The sequence below is a fragment of the Vitis riparia genome, chromosome 6 (genome assembly GCF_004353265.1).
Source record: "Vitis riparia cultivar Riparia Gloire de Montpellier isolate 1030 chromosome 6, EGFV_Vit.rip_1.0, whole genome shotgun sequence".
NCBI classification, from domain to species: Eukaryota; Viridiplantae; Streptophyta; class Magnoliopsida; order Vitales; family Vitaceae; genus Vitis; species Vitis riparia.
This window is the reverse complement of record NC_048436.1, coordinates 20999707-21018702: the sequence shown is the minus strand read 5'-3', so window position 1 is coordinate 21018702 and position 18996 is coordinate 20999707. Positions and strand designations below refer to the sequence as shown.

The 18996-nt window shown below is 33.0% G+C and overlaps 1 protein-coding gene, 1 long non-coding RNA gene and 1 pseudogene across 2 annotated transcripts; 1 reads left to right on the top strand and 2 right to left on the bottom strand.

The window, feature by feature from the left end:
* Positions 1-262: 262 nt before the first annotated feature.
* On the bottom strand, positions 263-8094 carry LOC117917098 (annotated as a pseudogene).
* A 1809-nt stretch (positions 8095-9903) lies between these two features.
* On the top strand, positions 9904-12106 carry LOC117915717. Its single transcript, XR_004651438.1, has 2 exons — positions 9904-10234; positions 11855-12106. It is a non-coding gene; the product is annotated as an uncharacterized LOC117915717 (long non-coding RNA).
* A 3646-nt stretch (positions 12107-15752) lies between these two features.
* Positions 15753-18907, bottom strand: LOC117915716 (protein NRT1/ PTR FAMILY 5.4-like). The gene is made up of 3 exons (XM_034831367.1): positions 18657-18907; positions 18352-18563; positions 15753-17208 (listed from the first exon to the last, which is right to left on the bottom strand). Exons 1-3 carry the CDS (start codon positions 18748-18750, stop codon positions 15925-15927), a joined length of 1590 nt encoding a protein of 529 aa, XP_034687258.1. The 5' UTR covers positions 18751-18907; the 3' UTR covers positions 15753-15924.
* Positions 18908-18996: the final 89 nt, after the last annotated feature.

Below are 18996 nucleotides of genomic sequence, written 5' to 3'. Positions count from 1 at the left end.
GTAAAAATGTTATTATATTTGAAATAAAATAACTTTCTTTTATTAGCATTATCATAAATAACTTTGAGCAGATACTTTTATAACTATTTAAATAATGTTAAATGTGAAATAATTTTATTTTATTAATTTTTTTGAGCTTATTTAATTGTATATATTTTTCTGATGATTTACATAATATTTTTATATATTTTTTTGAATTTTCTAATTAGCTTATTTTACGTATCGCCTGATACTAGACCGATACGCCTCGAGACCCTCCGAGTCAGTGACCGATACCGCGACTTTGAACCATGCCATTAGGATGTGGTAGGCTCAATTCAATCGCCAGGGGCTTCAAAGTTCTGTCGTCTTTCAGGAAGAGGAGAGTCCTTGAGGCATAAGTTTTCGTGGAAGTTGTGTTTATCCTCCTCAGGTATGGCATGAAAACATCATGGTGATCTAATATGAATAGCCTCTTCTTCTTCATTGCCTGGCACAAAGCACCATTTTCAGTTACTATGGTTTGTGTTCCAATACAAAAAATTAGCATGTGGACGTTGAAAAATTTAGTCTGAAAGAAGGGAACCTAAGAGCGTTACCTTGTTTATAGTAAGGCCATCTAGGTGATTCTCTATGTGTTCTTTGGTTATTGAACTGTTTTGGTTGCCATAAACTTCAGGATCCAGCTTGCTTTTTGGAGGAAACTCCTGCAAACAAAGTAGAAAGAGCCAATAATTATCAGAAAAGAGCAAGAACAGTAGATGGAGGGAAAGAAAACAAAGTCTGGAAGCCTTTCCAAATTCCATTTTCTAAGAAAACAAACAGGGCATTTAAAAATATTTGAAAGGAAGCTGTAGTTTACTTGGAGTAGACGGATGACAACTAGCAAATTCTTCATCAGTCCTCCATGCAGACTTATCCTCTGCTCCAGCATGATAAAAACGTCATCAATTATGTGAAAAATAAATATATAAATCTGGCTTGAAAGATTGCAAGATGTTAGATGTATGCAGTACCTTTGATGACTTGGGGCATTGGGAACTTGAAGAGATGTTCCCCATCAGTACGAACAAGTTCCTTGAGCATCTCAAGAGGGATGTTGTCCTTAATTTTGTCAAGTGCCCTCTGGGACCTTGATTCCTCCTTCGTAGAGGTCTAATACATCTTGGAAGCTGTCAAACTCATTGGGGGTGCTGTCACATAGAGCCTCAAACTCAGGGAGAAGGAATTGAACTATGGATTTCAGGGCATAAGCCAGGAAGTCTGACATCTTGAGGTGACTAAATCGTTCATCTCTTGGAACATATATGTTTAAGCTCATCAGAAGTGGCAATCTGCTCTCGGTGTTGGGATCTGTTAATTAAAAGAAGAGCAGAAATCAATCATATTCATCCTTTTATGATAAAAGCATGAGAAAACAATATGAATTTGTGTATCAAATATCTACCTTTTTCAGATGGTGGTCTACCAGTTCTTCCCCTCCTGGGATAAGGATACTCTGCAGATCCTCCCAGCACAGGGCGGGCGTATTTGAGATCCCTGTCTCGATTCCCTAAATCATTATAGTAAGCATAGTCATACACTCGATCCCATTCCTTAAGCTCTCCGGTTCCATCTCCCCTCAGATTCACCAGTTCACCTTCTCTGTACTTGCGTAGTGGCCCTGGTGTTTCACTTGGAAGATATGTCTGCAGCAGATAAAATAAACACATTCCTTGAGCAGACAATTCTCCTTGCCTAAGCTCAATGAGCCACAATGCCACAGCAGACTCTCCTAGTATCAAGCAAATTAGTCTTACCTGATTAGTGAAGAAAACACGGTCAGTTTTGTAGTGCTCAGCAGGGTAGACCCAGGAATTACAAAGAAAGTGAATTCTGCCACACCCAGGAACATCTTCAAGAGTGAGAGTCCTGAGGTAAAACTCACTGTGGTGATTGTTTCTAATTATGAATGCCCCTGGCTCTCCAATCTGGTCATCCCAGTCGAACGTAACCTTGAATGCAGATTCGCCAGCGGTCAAAGAAGTGATTGTGGTAATCCAGTCTTCCAAGTATGCTGGTTTCCCAAGTTTCCCCTGTAACCCATTTGCTACAAAAGGCACACAAGTTCAATATCATCACTAACAGATGGTCACTGCATTTTTACATACATGTTATTCTCAAAAATCACTAGGTTGAAAAGGCTTTTATATTTGAGCTTGGACTTGCTACAAGCAGTAGTGGCTTTGCTGCATGAAATTTCAGAAACTGTGGCTGTTTTGGCAGGTATTTGATGATGAAATTTTGAGAAATATTTCACAACAATTCATCTCCTTTGTTTATGGCAATTCTTACTCTTTAACTCCAACAGGAGCCATCCTCAAAGTTTTTATGAATTTCAGTTTCAACTTTTGTGAAATCTGGGGAAATCTAACCCAAGATCTAAGACTAAAAAATCACCCAAGATCTAGTGGCTTAAAAAAAAAAAGAAAAAAAAAGGCAGCTGCATGGGAATTTCATATTGAGTTAGGTGGGCATGTATAGTGGATGATGAAAAGAAATATAAACAAGAGAAAGAAGTAGAAAACAAAAGCACAAAACAAAACACAAAAAACAAAAGCACTTAGAAAAGTGCCCAGTTGAATGGAAGATGTCAAGAAACTCATTGACTCAATTTCTGAGAATAACCCCTCTTGATCTCTTCCAAAAAACACATCTTTTTCCAACTCCCATCATCAAAATTCAAAACCCATCTCACCCCTCACAAAACGGTATCATTCTCCTCCTCTAACTTCAATAACCCCATCATCAAAAACATGAAAAAAAAAAAACACTCACCAGGATCACCATGAACAGCACTGACGAGCTGCAGAGAGACTCGCTGTCCCAACAGTTCATGAACCCGGTCCAGAACCGATGCATTGAAGTCATTAAAAGCCAACACTTTCTTCTTCATCAACACAACAGTTCCCTTGATCTTCTTCTTATCATTTTCGCCAGTAATGGCACCAACAATACGCGCGTAAAACGCCTAAAATCAAACATATGATATATCTGAGAAGCTTCACTTTTTCTATTTAGAAACTTTCCTTTTCCTTTTTTAAAAAATAGAATTAATAATATATACATGGTTGTTATTTTTAGAAACTTCAGTCAAGACAGGTTTTTTTTTTAATAAAAAAAATATGGGTAGTTTCTAATTTCAGTAAAGTAAGATACAGAAGAGGAAAAAAATGATTTCTAATGTTATTTATGTATTTGCTTTTTAATGGATTATTGTTATTTTACAGACAATTAGACTAAAAATAATCATAAATAAAAAAAATAAAAAATAAAAAAAAGGTGCGGGGTGTGTAGGGACCCATCCCTGATGACACGTGGCACACATTCCCTGACGATACGTGGCACGTGATCCTACCCGGAATATCCACATCCGGACCTCCCCAAGAGTATACGTGGCGCACCTTCCTATCCGAACCACCGCCATTACTTATCCGGCGACCTTTCATATTCCACCCGGACATAATCATCCGGATCACTGGCCAAACCAAGCATGCCTCACTACGTCATTCTGACATCCTTTCACAAATCATATTCCGATGCCTGTAGAGTGAAAAGACAGAAGTGACAGCAAGTCACTTCCCACGATCTCTGACAGCCGTTCATAGGATGAGGATGTCCCTGCCACCACCTAGTGGCATCATGGTAAACCAAAAAGCCTTCCATCATTTATGGAGGAGAGAGAATTCCTAAATGCTATATATATGAACCTTCGCACAAAGAGGAAGGTAAGCTTCTCAATACCTAGTAAAAGGCCAACTGTGTCATCTGCTTTTATCTCTCTTTCCATGGCTGACAAAACCATCGGAGGGTGTGTCCGGACACCCTGTCCGGACGCCTTTTTGCAGGAACAACTGAATCAGGAATTTATATAAGTTGAGATCGTATGTTCGTCCATGGGGCAACTACGTGGATCGCGGAGGATACGAGGCCTCAACAGGGTGGAGTGAGAGATTTCAGTACATGAGAATCTAGGGTTTATTGAAGGCCAAAAATGGAGGAATGGACTAGGTATTTTGACTATTGGCTGGTTGGGTTGCCTTTCTTGATCCATGGATACATCCTCCATTCTTCTAATGCATTACCTCTATGTATTATTTATTTTATTTATTTATTTATTTGAATTGGTGTCTTTATTTTATTATTAACGAAGGAGTTCTCACTTATCAGTTATCACATGGTTGCTTTGCAAAGTGGGGTTGCTTTGGTGGGTCTTACATAGTACAGCCCTAGTTGATTGATCTAACAAGTTCCAACTTTAAACCTTTTGGGAATCATGCTTTAGTCCCATGTCTTTGGCATAATCTTTTTTTTTTTTTTTCGGCTTTATGAAACATGTTTGCACATCATACATACCAAATATGAATTTACCTTTTGCTCTAAAAACCTTATGAACACATAATTTCAATCGTTGAAAGTTCATCATTGAAGATATATATTATAAAATTTAGATTATTGGACGGGAGAACAAATATATGAGATCAAGATACATTTAATGAAGTATAAATTAATAAATGAGATTGAAGTACAAAAAAAAAAAGACCGAGGTATTAAATAATGAAATACAAATTAGGTACAAAGCAACGAGACCAATACATGTTATGATCAATTTTCTTTTCACTAGATACCAATTCTATAATGTAGTGAGAAAAATAGTAAAATGGCTATGTGAATTATAACAAACATGATTAAATCTTTCAACCCTTTTGGAATTGGAATCATGCTTTAGTCCCTTGTCTTTGGTATATTCTTTTTTTGATTTGTTTCGTCTTACCAAACATCAATTTACCTTTTGCTTTAAAAATAATGAAAATTCGTAAGTACCAATCTAGTACCTTCTAAATGCATAATTTTGATCATTGAAAACATATGATAAAATTTAAGTGATTAGATAAGAGTATAAATATATATGATGAAGGTACATTTAATGAAATAAGTATAAGTAAATAAGATTGAAGATACAAATAAGAAACTAAAATATAAAATAATGAGACACAAATTAGGTATGAAGCAACAAGACTAAACGCATGTAATTGATTCTCTTTTCACTGGATACCAATTTGGAAATGTAGCGAGAAAAATAGTAAAACAATTATGTAAATAATAAACATGATTAAAAATACTAAAATTATATTAAAATATGCTTTTTATTTTATTTACATCCATGTTCATAATTGTCATTTCCTCTTGTTCATATAAAATAGTATAATAGCACAATATTCAAACAGGGTATGCAATTAATTTAGTATTGGTCCAATTTTAATGGGCCTTTTATAATCTTTTTATTTCCTTCATTTGTTTTAAATTTATTGAATCAAGCAAATATGGTCATGGCATAGCTTGAGGGTAAAGAAATCACTCAAATTCCAAGAAAATCTTAAACCCTAGAAGTCTTGAAATGTGACTTCAAACAAACTATCCAAGAATTTCTCAATTATTGCAATTTTTAGTTAATAACTTAATAATGTCATGAATCCATGATTCATTCAATTAATTCATGTTAAATATGAAAATTTTCTTGTTTCAAAAATATTTTAATATTTTTCATATAACCAAATTAACTTCCAAGCCAAAATTTAAGTCAAAACCAACATTTGTATTTTTTTTTTTAATATGTGAAAAAAATGTGATATATATTAAATGAGCTTATGAAATAATTTGCCATATTATCAAAAGGGTAGATGAGAAAATCAAGAAAATGTGTGAAGTGTTTTTTTTCTTGCTTTGATATACCGAATCAATTAGCAAATGGTGTAGCTTTCTAATTCAACCATTTTAGTTGACTCATTTTTCTTTCTCATGAAAATGTATGAAATTATGTGTGTTTTTTTTTTTGTTTGATAAAATGAATCAATTGTCTATTTTTCATTTATATTTTCACCAAATTAGCAAATGGTATATCTTTTCAATTTGACAATTTTAGTTCACTAATTTTTCTTTCTCGTAAAAATGTATAAAATGAAGTGCTTTTTTTTTTCTTGCTTTGATAAAACAAATCAATTGTCCATTTTTCATTAATATTTCCACCAAATTAACAAAAAGGTATAGCTTTTCAATTCGAACATTTTAGGTAATATTCTTTCTCATACGAATGTATGAAGTATTTTTATTTTTTTTTCTTGCTTTGATAAAACATAGCTTTCTAATTCGAACATTTTAGTTAATTAATTTTCCTTATATATTTATGGGTTATTCAATTAAAAAGGTAATTGAAAACCCCATTTTGAAAATCTAACTAATCCTCCATCATTTTTTTTACTATATTTGAACAAAAATGATCTCATTCTTTTCTTGTAAAAATAACTCATTCTTTTAAATTTAAGACACAAATACTTAAAATTACAATATGAGATGAACAATTTAAAAAAAAACATTAACTATCTAGATATATTTTTATTTCTTATTTTTAAAAATAATATTTTATATAAAATAAAAAAACTCTTAAATAAAAAGTACAAAAATTATCTTATTTTCTTTAAACTCTTTTTAAGACTTAAAAATTTTCAAAATCTAAAAGTAAACTTAGAATTATGGAAATTTTAAAAATGAAAACCCAGTTTTCCACCAAAAAAAAAAAAAAAAAAAAGCCCAATTCCAACACCAAAATAAACCTTTCCATGTAAAGTTAGGGTTCAAGAAACAAATATGCTGTCACTTAATTTCTTGAACACCACACTAAGTGATTATTCCCATAGACTTTGCATCTTCTGAATACCCCCACTTTAAGAAATGCTCCAATTCAACATGAAATCGGCGGTCACTTTCTTTTTTGATAAGCGATTCAGGAAAAACCCAGTTTCCATTTTCACATTGACTTGTCTTTCTCATCCTTATCCTGCAACTTGGGCTAGGGTTTCCAATTTCCAGGCTTGACCCATTCCATAAGACCTTCAAATTGACCCATACCAAAAAGATGAAGTTGGTTGTTAGTCAATTCAGAATGGTAGATAATCATGTAAGAAATCACAACAATCACAATATTTTATTCCTATTAGAACATATGGGTAAAGACATCATCTTATGATTACTCAGTGAGACAATGTGTGATGGCTTTTCTTGACCAATTCAGGGCTAAAGGACATACATGGGGTGCCGAGCCAACTCAAATTTAATTCAATCTATTTAATCTAGAGTTATTGTATGTGAGGGGTGTTAGGATTAAAGCTCAAAAAACAATTAGGATACCTTTTGGCATTTAGCAAAGAGGAAGTAGGATTTGATTTCCATAATAGTGAATTTTTTATTATTCTCCAGCAGCTGTCATGAGAGGTCAGTACTAACCCAGTTCCCAAAGGTTAGATGTCGATGTTGCTGATCTTGAACTTCAATATTCAGCTCAACATAGTTTTAGGGTGCCATGGATATCATCAAAATATGCAGTCCAGCGTTCTCTTGGGAACCAAAGCAAGCATTAGAGGATAAAATGAAAATTCAGATCATATTCCACAGTTCCAGTACCTTTATCTGAAAACCCCAAACCATATTCTACCTCTCCAATGCCTTGATCTAAAAACCCCAAATCATATTCTAAGATGCCTTGCATGGGCACATGGATATCAAGTGGCTGAATTGCAGACAAACCCTGCATATGAGACCAGTGCACAGTAGGCTCATTCATCGAATTAGTTTCTCCCTACTTGAAATCAATTATATTCTCCACTTCTTCAAGCTTCTTACATAATTTACCAATAATTTCCATCAGTTCTGCGTATGAAAACTCATCTACTCCACCCTCCAAAGTCCGCCCCTTCGTGTTGGCAATTTCTTCCTGCAACTTTTGCGGCTCAAGGGCTGCCGTCTTCTTCCTGATTTCAAGAACCAAGAACATCCGATAAATTCAATGCCCTCTTTCCCCAATCTTCCTACCTCTTTCATATATTTCTCAATAATACATTCAACTTCACTGGGATTTTCTGGCCAAAATTCAGACTGAGAAGAACTGGGGCCATCGCCATCAGGACCATTGACCATCATGCATGCTTTAACAGTAAACAACTCATCAAGCTTTTTCTTCAGACCCTTTTCTCTATTTCGGAAAGTTCTAAAACGAGATTTTTTATCCGCGATCAACTCCATTGTTAACTTGTCACGAACCATTCCTTTGAAAGAGAAAAAAAATCAAGATTCAATCATTGGGTCTAAAAAGCCATCAAAATTCAATCACTGGGTCATCTTTGAAAAGAAATAGAGTAGAGAAAATCAGTGGAAGAGAGAAATCCGAAAAGCGATGAAAGAAAGTAACAAGAAATTCTTGAGATTGTCTCCAATGTAGATAGAGAGAATGACTCCCATTGTGAGAAAGGTCAAGAAACTTTTATTACCGTTGTGCCAAAGTCGGTTGGTCTGGGCGGGTAGAATCCCGCCTAAAATTTTAAAAATAATAAAAAGACATATTAATGTCTTTTATAAAATCTTTTATAAAACCAATATGTAGTGAAAAGTGAAAACTCAAAGCTAAACATGAATTCACAAATTTTGTTTTTTTTTAAATAGTTTTTAATTAAAAAAAATGTGTTTTCAAGAAAGGAAAAATAGGAAATAAACATCCATTTTAGAAAATAAAAATAAAAAATATTTTTTAAAAAAATATGTTTTCATGAAAAAAATAGGAAATAAAAATTGTTTTTAGAAAAAAAATGGAAACTAAAAAACGTATTCCAAACTAAAGTAATTTAAAATTTTTATTTTAAATAAAAATTATTTTAAAAAATGAAAAATAATAAAGAATTTATTAAATGTTGATAAATATTAAATTTTGGTAAGTATTAGATAGAACATATGTCACTATTTTTATTCTTATTTTTATTTTTATTTTTATTTTTATTTTTATTTTTATTTTTTATTTATTTATGGAATTGATGTTTGGAAGGATTTTAATAACTATAAAACTCTACGGAACATCAATATTTTGGGTAATCCTAGTTTAATGTCAACCAACCCATTTGATATTTTATAATATTTATAACCTGAATATTTTGTTTATGTTTTTTCAAATAATTGTAAAATAAAAAATGTTAAATTTAATTATATTATGAATTATTTTATTTACTTTTTTTGTTATTATCTCAAAATAATATGTTATTTAATATTAAATTTTGGTATAAATTTACAAAAAATGAATTTGAAAAAGCCATTACAGGTGGGTTCAACTCAACCCAATGGTCCCAACCTCAACAACCCGTCTATTTACTGTGGGTAATTCTGTTTAGCAGTTCTTCCTTAGATTTTTTTATAAAAGTACAATAATTTTTAAATTATTGTAGTAAGAAGAATAATTCTAAATCTACTGTAATTTTGTCCAAATAAGAAAGAGAAAATAACTTGTAAGTGAAAAATCGTCTCTTTAAGAGAAGATTTTCAAAAAAGGTGAGAAATGATCTCTTCAATAAATAGATTTAAAAAAAAAACAAAGTGAGAAATTGTCTCTTAAAGAGACGATTTCCACAATATATATATATATATATATGTGTGTGTAAAAAATTCTTACTTTAAAAAAAAAAAAAAACCAAGTGTGAGAAATTCTCACTTAAAAAAAAAAAAAAAACTAAGTGAGAAATCGTCTTTTGAACAGACGATTTCCAATAAAATAAAATAAAAACCTTCAAAAATCCAATTTTTATTCTTTATTTTATTTATACAATAATACAATTATTATAAATATATATTATAAAATTCATTAATTTTATTTACTAAATTTAATATAAGATAAATAATCTATTATTTTTTTCTTTTACTCTGGAATTAAAAAAAAAAACTATACAAAGGTGAGAAGTGGGAAATCATATCGACGATTTTCACTTACAAGTTATTTGGATAAAGCTTCGATAGATTTAGAATTATTTTTTATACTCTGATAATTTAGAAATTATTTTTTAAAACTGCGGTGCTCTTATAAAAAATCCGTTCTTCCTTATAGTCAACTCTCTGGTATTTGGGACGAGGGATAATTTTTCAAAGGAGGGTGTTTGGGGAGATAGAAAAAACTGATGAGAAAAAAGAATGATTAAATTCGCAATATTCGAGTTCTATGCAAAGAATGCGTTTGGAAAAACGAGTCTCTATTGGCTTTTGGAGTTCTACGGTGTTTGGATGCTAAATTGTTGAACTAAATCAACCTCTGTTTTCCAGGAAAATTGCTTCCACTTCTTTCTGGGATTTCGGAGCTACGCCGATTTCAACTTCCAAACTGGATTTTGGTGGCTTCATCTGTTTCATGGTAAGTTATATAACCGAAATGAATGTAATGATTTGCTTATTTTACTGTTAAAATTTTCTCTGCTGTGATGAGATAAATTTGGAATAGGGATTTTGAATTGCTTGTTATGGAATGATTGGAGGAGGGATTGAAATTATCTGAATCGTATTTCATTTGATTGATGTCTTATTCTCTATTGGAATGATTTTAATGACAGTCAGCAATATAACCTGAGTGAATCTACCTTTCAAATTTCTTAAAAGCTGGAAGAAGGGAGTATATAAGGCTTTAACATTCGGTTGATATGTTGCAGAAAGTAGAATCTTCTAGGTCACTGTTCATCTTTTTTTTGTAGGACTAGTAAATCTAATTAGTTGCAAAAACTTTGACAAATTTGAGGGAATTGGAGTCATGATTTAGAGTAGTAGATCAATTCTTTTCAGATTTTTTTGTTTATATCTTTTGCTAAATTGGCCCTCTAAATTGATTGAGATAATGACTTTTAAAAAGTTACAATTAGGAGCCTTGTTTATATCTTTGGGTGTTTTTTCTTTTTTTCTTTTTTTTCTTTTTTTTATATGTTTTTGTGGTGGACCTTGGGTGCATTGCACTTCTTTTTTTTTTCATTTTCCTGTGACCTAAAACTATAATTTCTAAACCAAGTGATTGAGAAGCTCAATAGTAGGCATCAATCTCTTTTCAGCGACACATCTTGTCCACCAACCCCAAACTCCAAAACTCTTCCTGCTCAAACAGAGTGCCATGCCATCCTGGATCCGATTACCATTCCAAAATTTGCCAAGCTGAATGTCAGAACTTACACATCTGAACTAGATGAATGAAACTTCCAGATTGCCTAATGTGACATCCTAAAACTATGTTGAGCTGAATATTGAAGTTCAAAATCGGCAACATTGACAACCTTCCAGAATTGAGTTAGTACTGATCTCCCATGACAGCTGCTGGATACATATCTTATTTCCTAGGAAAATACAATGCAGCATCACAAAAAATCCATGCAAACTGACACCTAAAACACATATATGTTGTCGAACTGGTCATCTATGTAACCTAAACCCAAAGCATGCTAAGGTATAAAAGATGAAAAACCAAAAGGAAAAGAAAGCACTCCATTAGAACTCTCATTATATAAAACAGGTACTTCTTTTGTGCAATATATTAGTTATGACTAAAGTGAAATCCTTGCCAATGAATCAGCAACTTGAGTTGCCTAACATAATTAAGCTGAATATCTGATCTTTGCTGATAACCAGGAGCTTGATTTACTTAAAATAATTAAGTTGATGTAAACATATAAGACATAATGGAAAAAAATATATTGGGTTGGTTCAACTCAACCCAACGGTCCCAATCTCAACAACCCGTCAATCTATTGCAGGTAATTCTGCTTGGCAGTTCTTCCTCATAGTCAACTCTGTGGAATTTGGGACGAGGGATAATTTTTCAAAGGAGGGTGTTTGGGGGGATAGAAAAAACTGATGAGAAAAAAGAATGATTAAATTCGCAATACTCGAGTTCTATGCAAAGAATGCGTTTGGAAAAACGAGTCTCTATTGGCTTTTGGAGTTCTATGGTGTTTGGATGCCAAATTGTTGAACTAAATCAACCTCTGTTTTCCAGGAAAATTGCTTCCACTTCTTTCTGGGATTTCGGAGCCACCCCGCCGATTTCAACTTCCAAACTGAATTTTGGTGGCTTCATCTGTTTCATGGTAAGTTCTATAACCGAAATGAATGTAATGATTTGCTTATTTTACTGTTAAAATTTTCTCTGCTGTGATGAGATAAATTTGGAATAGGGATTTTGAATTGCTTGTTATGGAATGATTGGAGGAGGGATTGAAATTATCTGAATCGTATTTCATTTGATTGACGTCTTATTTTCTATTGGAATGATTTTAATGAAAGTCAGAAATATAACCCGAGTGAATCTACTTTGCAAATTTCTTATAAGCTGGAAGAAGGGAGTATATAAGGCTTTAACATTCAGTTGATATGTTGCAGAAAGTAGAATCTTCTAGGTCACTGTTCATCTTTTTTTTGTAGGACTAGTAAATCTAATTAGTTGCAAAAACTTTGACAAATTTAAGGGAATTGGAGTCATGATTTAGAGTAGTAGATCAATTCTTTTCAGATTTTTTTGTTTGTATCTTTTGCTAAGTCGGCCCTCTAAATTGATTGAGATGATGACTTTTGAAAAGTTACAATTAGGAGCCTTGTTTATATCTTTGGGTGTTTTTTCTTTTTTTCCTTTTCTTTCCTTCATATGTTTTTGTGGTGGACCTTGGGTGCATTGCACTTTTTTTTTTTTCTCATTTTCCTGTGACCTAAAACTATAATTTCTAAACCAAGTGATTGAGAAGCTCAATAGTAGGCATCAATCTCTTTTCAGCGACACATCTTGTCCACCAACCCCAAACTCCAAAACTCTTCCTGCTCAAACAGAGTGCCATGCCATCCTGGATCCGATTATCATTCCAAAATTTGCCAAGCTGAATGTCAGAACTTACACATCTGAACTAGATGAATGAAACTTCCAGATTGCCTAATGTGACATCCTAAAACTATGTTGAGCTGAATATTGAAGTTCAAAATCGGTAACATTGACAACCTTCTGGAACTGAGTTAGTACTGATCTCCCATGACAGCTGCTGGATACATATCTTATTCCCTAGGAAAATACAATGCAGCATCACAAAAAATCCATGCAAACTGACACCTAAAACACATATTGAACAAGAAGCCCCTGAAGAGATACAGGTACTTGAAAATTATGAGATCTTAGTAAGTTATGTATATACGGGAGAAAAATGGGATCGAAATAATATTATTATTAACAATATTTTCGCTTATCAAGTGGCCTCCAATATCATAAGAAATGATGAAAATCCTGAACAACGAAATGTGGAAGAATGTCAACATAGAAATAATTGGCCAAAATAGAAAGAAGTTATGCAAGCAGAGTTAAACTCATTAACAAAACGAGAAGTTTTTGGACCTGTAGTCCAAACACCTGAAGATGTAAAGTCTGTTGAGTACAAATGCGTATTTGTACGAAAACACTATAAGAATAATGAGATCATAAGATATAAAGTATCATTAGTAGCACAAGGTTTCTCTTAGAGACTTAGTATTGACTACGAGGAAACATACTCTACCGTCATGGGCACAATCACATTTCATTTCTTAATTAGTTTAGCAATCTCAGAAGAACTAGATATGTGTCTCATGGATGTTATTATAACATATTTATACGGGTCCATAGATAATAATAATATATACATGAAAATCCCTAAATGATTTAAATTACCTAAAGCAAATTGTACAAAGCCTCATAACATGTACTCAATTAAGTTACAACAATCCTTATATGGATAAATCACATTTTTTAAGTTCTCCAATGGTTGTTCAATTACTTGATGAGAAAAAGGACTCATTTTGTCATTGCAAAAAAGATGAAGAATTACTTGGTCCTGAAGTACCATATCTTAGTACTATTGGTGCACTTATGTATCTTGCCAATTGTATACGTTCCGACATTGCTTTTTCTGTCAATTTATTAACAAGATACAGTTCCGCTCCAACTCGAAGACATTGGAATGGTATCAAACATATATTGTGTTATCTTTGCAGAACTACTGATATGAGTCTGTTTTACTCAAGGGAATCAAAGTAACAATTGCTTGGATATGTAGATGCAGGATATATTTTTGATCCATATAAAGGTAGGTCACAAATAGGGTATGTGTTTAATTACAACGGTATTAATATTTCATGGATCAAGATATATCAAACAAATAATGGTAGTCACATCATCAAATCATTTAGAAATACTAGCAATTCATGAAGCAAGTCGTGAATGTATATGGTTAAGATCTATGATCCAGTATATTCGGGAATCATGTGAACTCTCCTCTATCAAAGGTGACCTAACAACATTATTTGAAAATAATGTTGCATGCATTGCACAAATAATAGGGAGTTACATTAAAGAAGATAGAACTAAACACATTTCACCAAAATTCTTTTGTACACATGAACTCCAGAAGAGTGGTGAAATTGATGTGCAACAAATGCGCTTAAGTGATAATCTAGCATATTTATTCACACAACTATTGTCAACCTCAACATTCAAGAAGTTAATACACAAGATTGGAATACGTCAACTCAAGGATATCGACATGAGGGGGAGTATGCTCGTAAAAGGGTATTAGTGTACTATACTCTTTTTTCCTTCGTCCAGGTTTTGTTTTACTGGGTTTTACTAGCAAGGTTTTTAACGAAATAGTCTTAACATACCAAGAGCAACTTAAAGAATTATAAGAATATTATACTTTTTTTCCTTCACTAGGATTTTTCCCATAATGTTTTTCCTAGTAGGGTTTTAATGAGACATATTTTTACGATTATCCAAGACTCATATTATAAAATATGAGATTTTATACCACTATAGTAACTTGTGGATGATCATCCATAAATATCTTGTGTAACTCCTTATAAAATGGAAGGACCCCTAATGAAATTCTATAGAGTTTTCCTGTGCATTCTATTCTCTCTTTCTTGTTTTCTTCTTTTCTCACTTTGTTTTACAACATTTCTCAAATTGTTGTATTTTTTGCAAAATCCTGAGTTGGTTAGGTTGATAGGACTTAGACCTCCTTGGCTCAACCAAAAACTTTTCCTTCCATTTTTTTTCCCATCTCTATATATTTCCTAAAATATTAACAGACTATGCTAAGTTTTGAATACAATTTAAGATAAAATTCCAATAAACTATCATAGGAGAGAAAAATCGATGAACTTACTATTCCCCCAAAAAATAAATTATTAATAATAATAATATTCTTAACAAAAAATACAACATAGGTCTCAAACGAGAGAATCATTTACCCTACTCGATTGTAATGATATATATAGTGTATAACATAAGAGTAGTATGTCACGAACTTAGTTTTTGTCCTATGCTTATGCGGCACTAGAAAAGTCAAGACACTTGACCTTGCTAAGTCAACCTTACTCTCGATGCTTAACTTGCTAGGTGAAGATGTACCTGACTTAGAAGCTTTAGAGGGTGTAGTATGTAACACTTAAAGAATGAGAGTTTTATTGATCAAAGGAAGCTTTACAAGTGCTTTGGAACTCACTTGCTTGGTTAGGAAGTGGTTTGGGTGATGCCTTGGTCAAATGAAGGTCTCACTTATTTATAGGCACCTTAGGAAGTTTCTGGAACCTTAGAGGATTCCTTACAAATCAAGAATAATCTAGAATATCCAACACAATTCTATGTACAAGCCTAGGTACAATAATATATAAGAGATCCCTAGAATTTTCTAGAAAACCTTGGACTCCTCTCATACCTTCTACCATAGTATAGAGATGTGTGGACATCTCTAGAACCTTCCACACTCTTCCTACCAATGGCTTAGTGTAGATGGCTCCAGGAGTCTGCACAAGCTTCCTGCCCTCTATATAACCCCCATGAGAGGGTCATTTGAAGCATCTTGTGACAAATAGTTATCTACTATTTCATCAATGTACTCTAATATTTATAATAAAAAAATGAAGATATTCAACATTAACCATGTTGTCACAAAAGAATTAAAAAATAATTTGTCAAGCTCATTAAGTATTGACCACTCTCTTCGAGAGATATCCATAAAAATGGATTGAAGCAGCTATGAAAGTTCTAAATTAACCAACTTCCACTATGATTTCTTGTAGCCGTATACCCTCATCCGCCTCCTCCTCCACCACCTCCTTCTTTGTTGAGTAAAATGTTGATATGAAGAAGAACCAACATAGGTTTATCCAAGCCAGGACTGTTATCATCCGGTAATAATTGTCCAAACGACTCTGGTTTAAGGTGTTGCCAAACCACCCTTTGCCTGCTGAAACACAAACTACGCTGAGGAAGCTACCGATCCCAATAGGAATTGTATTGAATACCTCTGATCCGTAGTCCTCCATAGATTTGGAAACATGATAACTGAAGAACTTGTCCAGCCCACTTGTAGCAAGCCCTTCCGCAAGTCCCCACAGGCAGAATTGGGGAGCTAGCCTCGAGTCACTCATGGGCACTTTTGTGCCTTCTAACACGCCATGTAATCCCCTTTCGTGAACTATTTTCAATCTCTGAACTTCAACTTGCCATGCAAAACTAGGGCATAATACAGAAAACGTCATTCCAAGACAAATTATCATTTTGAGAGCAAGATTTTGTTCGCTTCTAGAGATCCTTCTTGAAACCAGGAACTTACACAGACAGGCACTAACTACCTTTAACCCGCCCTTAGCTAAAAGGAAATAAGTAATATCGATTTGATGGTCCATGTTGTTATGTTGCACACTAAAGAAAGTGTCTGCAGTTGACATTACCAGACCAAACACGATAAAAGCACTCCACATAGGAATCATTCTTAAAAGAAGCTTTCCTACATTTTCTTGCTTCACAGAACAAAGTGATGGGCTTTTCTGTTGTGCTTCTGCACCAGCAGTCGGTGATGATTCGGGCAGTTGATTACCATCGTTGTTGAAGGGCTGATCAGGAGGAAGAGTTTGATGATCATTTTTTAGGTGATACTCATCAGAAGTATCAGGGTACTTGCGATGCCTTTCGGTGCTCTCAGTTTTTGTGTCGGGATGATGTCTCTGATGGGAGAATAAGCTGCCACAGAAGGACAAGAAGGAAGCAGCTCCTACCATATACATTGAATTCAAAAACATTCTTGACCAAGGTTCATCGAAATTTAAGGGAGTGGGAAACAGAAGCAAGAGCCCAGATAGGGACAACCATATACTTGTTCGCCACTTGATACCTGATATGTTTTCAGGGCCAGCTATTTCCAAAAGATATGTTTTTAAGAAAGACACACCTCCAGCTTTACCAACTGCTATTAGAACAGAAAGAAACATGTATAGTCCAAAACTGGTGTTTGGAATTCGGTTTGAGGCTGATAGGTAAAACATCACAAGACCCTGTAGCAACAATTTTCGAGTTCTTTTAAGAATAAATTATCAAAACAAAATTACAAAGCGACATTCTTGACAAAACTAGACACTATAAGAGATAAAAGAAATGGATAGTAATGGGACTGTTTCCAACAGAATGAATGGGTAATCTAATATCTATTTTCTCCAATTAAAACTGTATGATTTCTCTTATATTTGAAACAATCATGTTCAATTCCTAGGGTTTCAAATCCATTACCCTAACACCGATATAGATGGAAGAAGAAAATAAGGAAGGACAAGCTCACTAAACAAAAAGGAAAACACTAAGGGCTTGTTTGTTACAGGAATGATGAATAGAAATGAATATTTTGTTTCTGTTCCTATTCAAGAGAGAATAAGAATGGATTTGGTAATTTTAATTTTTATGTTTGGATTTATATAAGAATGTAAGGCTAGACCGATAATTTGTTTCATTTCAATGTTTAGTAAAATTAGGAATGAAAATGAGAAAAATAAATAACCAAATTATCAATAATATTTATACATATGATTTAAAATAAACTTTTTTATTTTTATTTTTATTAAAAAAAAACTCATAATGTACATAATTGAAATCATTTTTTTATTTTCATTTAAAAAAAATCCTTGGGAGTGTTTTTTTTTTTTTTCTAAATAATAAAAACTTATTTGGACATGTGATTTTAAAAACAAAATTGTTTTTAAAAAATTTATACCATTATTGAGTTGTTGTTGTTTAGAAACAATTTGTAAAACAAAGTGAAATAGAGAATTGGTCTTCCCATTTTTTTCATTAGAGAAAATTAATTTCAAATCAAGTGAGACCTTATATTGAATTTATCAATAAGTTTAATAATTTTAAAAACTAATTTAAAACTCAATATATATATATATATATATATATATATATATATAATGATCATAAAAAAATAATAGACATGATTAATATTTTAAATTCTTTAATAAATCTTATAATTTTTAAAAATAATTTGAAATTAAAAAAACTGATTAGTTAATCATAGATTAAATTAAAGAATTTAGAATGTCATATTGTAATTAAGCAATAAATGTTTGCAATAACAAGAAGATTCTACTTTTTCCTACAAAATCTATGCGTTTGACTTCACTCCTCCACCAGAAGAAACTTACCGGAATGTAGGCAGCAGTTGAGGAGATAATGATCTTTCTGAAATCAGACCTTATGTAATAGGCCCCCGCTTTCACCAGTATTTGTAGCCCCTCCCGCACATTCACAAGTAGTGCTGATCTGCAGATGGTGTCTTTCTTCAAATTAAGAGTGAAGTATGTCACCAAGACACCTAGTACGTTATAATTCACAACATTGTGGCAGTAAACCGCAGCTGAAAGAAAATTTTAGAAAAATTTCAAATTAATGAACTCCCAGGACTTGATTTATGTAATAATAAAAAATTAAATTTCTAGCTGGGAAATACCTGTGATGAATAAGACCACCTTATAGAAGCAAGTGTAATATTTCACCTCACCCTTGATCCATCCACTCACCTTCTTGACAACATCTTTCTCCATTTCTGCAAAGCAGCTGAAGCTTTTTTTCTTTAACTACTGACCACAAAGAAAAGTAAGGAAGAAACGGTACTCTGAGAGAGAGAGAGAGAGAGAGAGAGAGGATGAGATGAATCAGAAGGACTAAGACTAATATTGATAGAAAGGAAATAAATGAGACTACATAGTTCAATATTGACAATATTGACTTAATTATAGCTTCTTCTCTCTAGTCCAATGTATGTCGGCAGGCACAGGCAGTTCCTTAAC